The 7666-nt window shown below is 34.4% G+C and overlaps 1 protein-coding gene across 2 annotated transcripts; it reads left to right on the top strand.

Moving 5' to 3' along the window:
• The first annotated feature begins 624 nt into the window (after nucleotides 1-624).
• On the top strand, nucleotides 625-7123 carry LOC113111752 (leucine carboxyl methyltransferase 1-like). 2 transcript variants are annotated; one of them, XM_026276804.1, is made up of 12 exons: nucleotides 625-715; nucleotides 903-994; nucleotides 1270-1361; nucleotides 1459-1580; nucleotides 1796-1872; nucleotides 2951-3012; nucleotides 3102-3204; nucleotides 4835-4955; nucleotides 5042-5143; nucleotides 6319-6410; nucleotides 6534-6631; nucleotides 6725-7123. In XM_026276804.1, exons 2-12 carry the CDS (start codon nucleotides 909-911, stop codon nucleotides 6745-6747), a joined length of 978 nt encoding a protein of 325 aa, XP_026132589.1. In that variant the 5' UTR covers nucleotides 625-715; nucleotides 903-908; the 3' UTR covers nucleotides 6748-7123. The 2 variants fall into 2 exon arrangements, with proteins under 2 accessions (XP_026132589.1, XP_026132590.1); XM_026276805.1 differs by having other exon boundaries at nucleotides 650-830.
• The last annotated feature ends 543 nt before the right edge of the window (nucleotides 7124-7666 follow it).

Raw genomic sequence — 7666 nt, 5'->3', positions numbered from 1 at the left:
TTTTTTTTACAGTGTAAATAACTCACTGTTAGTTTTTATAATATTATCTTTTATAAGATATTTTTTACCACGTTCCTTATGTAATATAATTCACACATTCACGTGCTACTTTTATGTCACTATTGATTTTATTGTCTAATAATACTTTAAGTACAGTATATGTATTTGGAAATGTTGAAAAAGCTGAAAATAGTGCTAATAAAATGAAATAAAATAAAGTTTTGTCTCTGTCTATTTATCACTTTCACTCACTGACAACTGCAGCTACTCACACCAATCCAGTCTAAATCTATAATACCGCTATTAATACCTTATCTAGTTTTATGTGGCATGCGTCTGAATGACAGATTTAAGTAATATATGTTTTTGTAGTCCTTAAAACATTAATCTCTAATATCTATAAATCATCTGTAGCTAACGGGACATTTTCCCGAGTGATTTTTAAGCGAGTGATGCAGGGGTTAAACATTGTTGTGAACAATAATATAAAACGACGGGGTATTTGAAATGATTACGATTTGCAGAATCATAAGCGTAAACATCAAGACATCAACCAATGTGAATGTTACACATAAATGTGAATAAAAGCACTGTCATGCGCAGTATAAGGTCTCCTCGCTGCCACGAAATGTATTATGGGAAAGTTTCGTCAGCGGAAGTGGATGTAAACATGTCAATCGGAGCGTTTGGTTCAGTTTTGCGGCTGTGAAAATCAGTATGATTGATTCAAATAAATGTGCTTTTAAAAAATATTTTAAGAAAATGTTGGCAATGAAGTATTGAATCTTATACTGCGGCGTTTTCGAAACTCAGTTTTGCTAACGTTTAGCATATGTGTTCATACAAATACAGAGTGTGTTAAATGTAATGCAGTGTTTATCAGCATCTCTTCAAATCTGTAGGTGTCCATGGCCTCCAAACAGCCATTTACAGATTCTGACACTGCTGATGAAGCAGTCAGAGCAACTTGCGACGATGCATCGACATGCAAAAGGTATAAAAAATAAAATTATGATGATTTTCTGTGTTTCTGAATACGTTACTGTGCTTCTCTCTGGACATTCAACTGCAGTGTTATTGAGCACCCTGTGGGAATATTTCAGTCGAATATTTCACAGTGTTTCTAACAAAGAATAGCTGTAAATAATACTTAAATTATTTTCTGATTATAAAAAATTTTAATGTTAAAGAGCAACGCTGTAATACTATTTGTTATCAACTTACAATAATCATTTAGTATTTTACATACGTTTTTATTTTGTTTTATAGATTTGCTACCAGTAAAGGTTACTGGACTGACCTCTACGTCCAGTATTTTGTGAGACAAATAGGTGAACGTAAAGCACCTGAGATCAACAGAGGTAAGAGTGTGGGAGTGTTTAAACATCTCCCCCTGCTGGTTAATGTTTGCAGCTGCGTTTAATCAAATGCGCTGGCGTGTTATTAATCGTGCTGCAGGTTATTATGGTCGTGTCAGAGGGATGAATCTTCTCATCGATGCTTTTCTCAAGAAGACTCGATGTGATTGCCAGGTGGTCAATCTTGGGGCAGGACTGGATACTACTTTTTGGAGATTAAAGGTTTTTCTCTTTTTTTTTTTTTATCACATTTAGCTATTTAACGATTCCAAAAGAAGACATTACCCCCCCCCCAAAAAAAAGAAATTAATAAATATATTAGTTATATATATTTTTAATAAGGAATTAGATGTATTCTTATACAGACTCCCATCAAATATTTTTGATAATCAAAATATCTTCTGTTTAGTAAGTGCATGTATTATCTAAATTTTTAGGATGAAAACATAATGCCGAAAAAGTTCTTCGAAGTCGACTTCCCAATGATTGTTGCCAGAAAAATACACCACATCAAGTAAGGCGTTTTTTACTGTTATAATATGATTATTGTTATTATTGTCAGTAAATTGTTGAACGATTTTGGATATTGGCATGTTCTTTTAGTCATATTCCTGTAGGGGGAGACAGTGTTTCTAGGACCCTCTGATTCCGTATGCCCACCCTCCGAAGTATTGCCACTCATTGTATATCTGTCATCTATTTTGTAGTGTATTCAGTTTTATAAGTCCTTTGATGCACTTTATCATTTTAAAATACCCCTCCTTAATTGATATATTTCAATACCTGTTATGCACATGAATTATACTCGTGTGATGGATGTTTTGTCATGGGCGTTAATTTTTTTAATTGCTACATAACAGTCAGTGTAAATCGCTGTGGGTGTGGCTGTGCAACATAAACAAGACTGCATTTGCATTGCAATGAGATTTTTATTCAAAGTGACTTACAATAGAGGAACAGAAGCAATTTGTCAGAGAGCCAACTATATTCATAGTCTACCATGCCAGGTTTATTAGAAAGCTGAACTAGGAAACAAGCAAGAGCAGATGTGAAATGCAAATAAAAGGACGATTTTTGTGTGCGTTTAAGTGCTTCGGTTTGAGAGTGTGTATGTAAGTGACAACAGAAATACACACAGAGTTCAGAGGGACTTATGCAATACAACATTATCTGTAAACACCCTCGATTATCAGTGCATCAGATAACAGAATACCAAAGTGTCATCTGCAAACAAATGATACTAGACCTTTCTCACGTTTCTTTTTCTTTTTTTTTCTTTTTTGCAGTTTACTCTGTGTTTTTAAAGTCAGTTCCCCTCAAGTTAACCAGAAAAGTGTCCACGTTATTTGAATAATATATTTATCATGTGTATATTTTCGAGATTGCTATACAATAGTACAGAAGGGATCTTATGGAATTCAGAGGTCAAACTTTTTTTTTTTTTCCTTTTTTTTTATTGTGTATTTCCTACAAGTTGTGGGATGATAAAACATGAATGCTTTTGAAGATAGAAATCTGATCACCGTTAGTGATCATGAGATAAAATCTAGAGATAAGATCTATCTCTCTATCTCTCTATCTCTCTATCACAGGACAAAACCTCCACTATCAAAACCTTTGATTGAGACCCACTCCACTGATTCACTCGTCCTGGGTATTGAAATCAAATTCTGATGTAACAGAGCATTTTTCGTTGTTGTGGCGTGAACCTTTCACTCTTTCAGCTGTGTGTCTTTTTGACAGATGGTCACAGCCTGGACTCGGACAGATATTGTATCATCGGTGCTGATCTAAGAGACCTTCCTGCTTTAGAGGAGAAACTAAAAAAGTTCCAGATAAACCCAGAGTAAGTACTGTAACACCACTGCCTTGGCTGAGTTCAATATAAATTCAACATTATTACAGTTTCTCTATTGCACTGCATTTTTGTGACGTTTTATCTATGTGGTTATCGGAGTAGATTATATAGTAAGTGCACTTACAACCTCTCTTATCTTTATTGTGATGATGTGCGGGTTTGTCTTCTGAAAGGTTCATGTTTAATTTGTTGCCCCAGTTACATGTTAGTTTTAAAACGCATGGTTGTGTATCAGAACAATAGGTTTTTGAGATTAAACTTGATGTACTAGAACAGTAACTTCACGATTCTGTGCATCCTAGATAGGGTTGATCCATCCTGTTTGGCATCCCAGTAGGAGTTGCAGGCATCTGTTGTTTTGTTTTCGTGCATCTCTGCTGATGCCCCTGACGACAATAGTACACTCGGGAGCATTTAGAGTTTCCTCAGATGCGTCAATAAGTGCACGCTTTCTTTGATGTGGACTGATGAGACCCGAAGGAAGCTACCGTTCTAGAAGGTGTATGACATCAATAGCATCATTCCCAAGGCCTCTCACCTTGAGTTTTTTTTTGGTTTTGTTTCGCCTTTTTTTGTGTGTGTGTGTGCAACTTCCCGTTCAGTCCACCCTAACGTGGCGTCTTGACGTTTGCCAGCTTGTCTGCAAATCCCATTAGTGTCGCAGATGCTGAGTAAATCTGGAAAATCTATTGTCATAGCACGCAAAGCACTCTTCCAAAAACATGATTTCCTGCTATGTTCTTTTAGGTATTACCATAATGATTCTTGTTTTGCTGAAATGGATGAGCGGAACAAATTGTGATGTTCTTATTAAAAAAAAAGAAAAAAAAACAGTTGCAGAAAGGACCCCTCTTTTTTTTTTTTTTTTTTTTTTTTTTTAATACAGGAAACATGATTTTGTAACTAGATTGAATTTAGTTAATGCATTAGGTATAATAAACTAACACTTATCTTTTTTTTGTATTTAAAATTATCAACACAAATTAAGAGTTTTCTAATGATTTGAAATAAGTCTCTTATGCTTACCGGGGTTGCATTTAGTTGATAACAAAATACAGTGAAATCCATAATATTATGAAATATTATACAATTAAAAAAAAAAAAATTGTAATAATTGAATACATTTTATATGTAATTCAGTCCTATGATGACAAAGCTTAATTTGCCCAGGAAACATTTTTATCAATGTTAAAAACCACTTAGCTACTTAATATTTTCAAAGGAATTTTTATTTTACTATATTTTGATGATATTTTGAAGAGGAAGTTCAAAAACCACAAACTGGATTTCAAATAGAAATCTTTTGTAACATTATAAATGTACTGACCCCAAACAATTGGTGGTGTAGGTAGTGTTAATTAAAAATATACTATTATTCATTAACACCTGTTTCTTTATTATGCATTAAATAATGTTAATTTATACATAAATTGGTATTAACCTAAATGCTATAAAAAGTAATGCTGTTCATTTTTAGTTCATAGTACCTAATTTTAAAAAAATATCCGTAAGTCATAGTTACATTTATCTAGAGGAAGCTTAATCATAGGATGGGTGTTGTAAAGAAACACTTCCCCACCATTCCTTTATCAGTGTACTCCTGCTTCTCTCCACCCAGGTTGCCCACTCTGTTTCTGTCCGAGTGTGTACTGGTGTACATGACCCCTGAGAAGTCCTCCAAACTGCTGAACTGGGTTGCACACACCTTCCCCACAGCCATGTTCATTAACTACGAGCAGGTGAGTCCATGACGTTAAACAGCTTCATTACTACAGTTGTTTAACAATTCCCGTCTTCCCCTTCTTAACGGTCCAGATCTTTTCAGGTGAACATGAACGATCGCTTCGGGCAGATCATGATTGAGAATCTGCAGAGACGACAGTGTAACCTGGCTGGGGTGGATGTGTGTCAGTCTCTGGACTCTCAAGTACGACATTTTACACTTAGGACTCGCAACTTCATTTATAATGCACTTCATTGATATTGTGCAGCTGTCATACTGTATGATTGTTGATTGTTCTGCTACTTACAGTAAGTCAGTGTCTTTCTATGTGCAATCAAAACATTACACTGGGTTTTACTTGGAATTCAAAGTTGTTTTCCTGCTCAAAATACAATGGGTGATCAAGACTCAGGAAACGGAGCAGTTAAGCACAAGGCATTGTTTATGCGACCAACGCCAAGACTTCAGTCTCACAAGCAGTGTCAGTGCACGTCTCTCAAGGTTAACACCAGCATGTGTAGACACCCTAGAATATCTGGTCAACATAGATTGAAAATGTGCTAGTGTTTGTGATTATAGTATGATATTTCAGTTTTCATTAATGTATTGTGAATCATATCTTACATTAACATTAATCATTTTGGGTCACCATGATGGCCTTAGCATGGCTTGGTCGGGTCTGTTTGCATACAGATTGAAAATGTGGTATTGTTTATGATTAATAGTATGCTATTTTAGTTACATTAATACTAATATAGATTTATTAATATTTTGAACCACTTTATTATTTTCTGTTTTCATTTTCATTTAAAAGTTTGTCATCAGAATATATCTGGTCAACATGGCTTGACATTTGTATTCAGATTGAAAAAGTGTTTATGATTAGCATGTCATTTTAGTTTCTTTAATATGCTAATGCAAATCTGTGAATATTTAGAATCAGTTTAGAGCTAAAAGAAGATTTTCTGTTTTCAATTTTCATTTTGATGTTTTTGCCATTTGTAGACGCCTCAGAATATATCTGGTCAACATGGCTTGAAATTTGTAATGCGTTGTGTGTATGAAATGTGAATGATAGTGTGTCGTTTTAAGTTTCATTAATATACTAATATAGATTTATTCATATTTGGAATTCATTTGAGATTGCAAATGCGGCGTTTACGATCATAGTGTGTTATTAAATCTGATTTGAATGTTTTCTGTTTCCATTTTAATTCAAATTTTCAGCATTCGGTTGTGTTTTGTCATTTTAATTTTCTTAATTTTCTTCTATAGATTTTATCATTATTTTTTTTATAAATTTTCAGTTTAATATTTTGAATAAATGTTTCCTTGGCAATTAGCTAAAATTAATAAACTTTTTCTATGTGTTTCCACAGAAGGAGCGCTTTCTGTCAGCAGGCTGGGAAAGTGTAAAGGCACTGGACATGATGACGGTCTACAGCATGCTTCCTCGGGAAGATGTAGCTAGGTACACAAGTCAACACTCTCATCCAGTTATAATCAAGCGTATGTATTTATAACTGTACAACCTGTGCCAGGAAAGCATGAGATCAGAATCTCTACTGTGACACTCTCTGTTTTACAATCACAGAATTGAGCGTCTGGAATTTTTAGATGAAAAGGAACTTCTCCACCAGCTTCTCCAGCACTACTGCATCTGCTGGGCTGTAAAAGATAAGCTCAGTCTAGGTGAGGCTTCCATTTGCACCGCTTAAACTGCATTCTAGAGTTTCATGGATGGTTTGACGTCACCTGTAACTAACAGCCGACTTCTCTTTTCAGGCCTCTCGCAAATTGGGTTTTAAACTTCAATAGCGTCTTGGTTGTAAATGTTTCATTTGAGACGGCATCACTAAGAGTGGACAGGACGCTCTTCTTGTTCTTGGCGCTTTTCAGAGGACAGGAAGGGGAAGTCATTTATATCTTTATTTCCATTTTTGAGCACAATAAAAATGGAGACTACTGGCATCAGCGTCTTTTCTTCTGTTTTACTTGTCTCTTCTTCTGTCTCCCATGTGACCGACGGGTCTCACTAAAGTGTCGTATTAATTCAGGCATGTTTAACAAATGTAAAGCAAAGCTGTTGTTAAACAGTTTTTGTTAGCTGAATAAAAAGTAACGGGTTTTTGTAAAAGCACTGAATATTCATGAACGGTGATGATGAATAAAGTCAATTAAGAGTATAAAATGATGGTTACGTGCTTGATTTTATTGATTCAAAACCATTTTACACAATCTACATTGTAATACAGAATTAAAAACCTGGGGAAAGACCTTTTCTCACCTTTTCAAATAACATTAAATTTGTCATAAGCATCCCTCAATTAATTTTTTCTGATTTTAATGTAGTTATGTTTGTTGATAATTATAGGTATAAAATTAAACGACAGCAAAAGGCATAAGTTTGTGTTCTGCCATGGGTTTTCTTTTGACTATATAGTAGTATTCATTCTGGACTTTTTTTTCATAGTACCTTTTATAAAGGCAATTAATACTTTTATTAAACAAGGACACATAATATTGTCAGTTAAGACATTCATAATGTTATAAAAGATTTCTGTTTAAAATACATGCTGTTATATTGAACTTTCCTCAAAGAAGCCTCGTTGATAATATTAAGCAGGACAATTGTGTTCAACATTGATAATAATAACGGGAAATGTTTCTTTAAAAAATCTGCATATTCTAATTATTTCGGAACCGTGTAACATTGAAGACTGTAGT

This window comes from Carassius auratus, chromosome 12 (genome assembly GCF_003368295.1).
Source record: "Carassius auratus strain Wakin chromosome 12, ASM336829v1, whole genome shotgun sequence".
NCBI lineage: Eukaryota > Metazoa > Chordata > Actinopteri > Cypriniformes > Cyprinidae > Carassius > Carassius auratus.
Note: the sequence above shows the minus strand (reverse complement) of the source record. Positions and strands in the feature narration are given on the sequence as shown.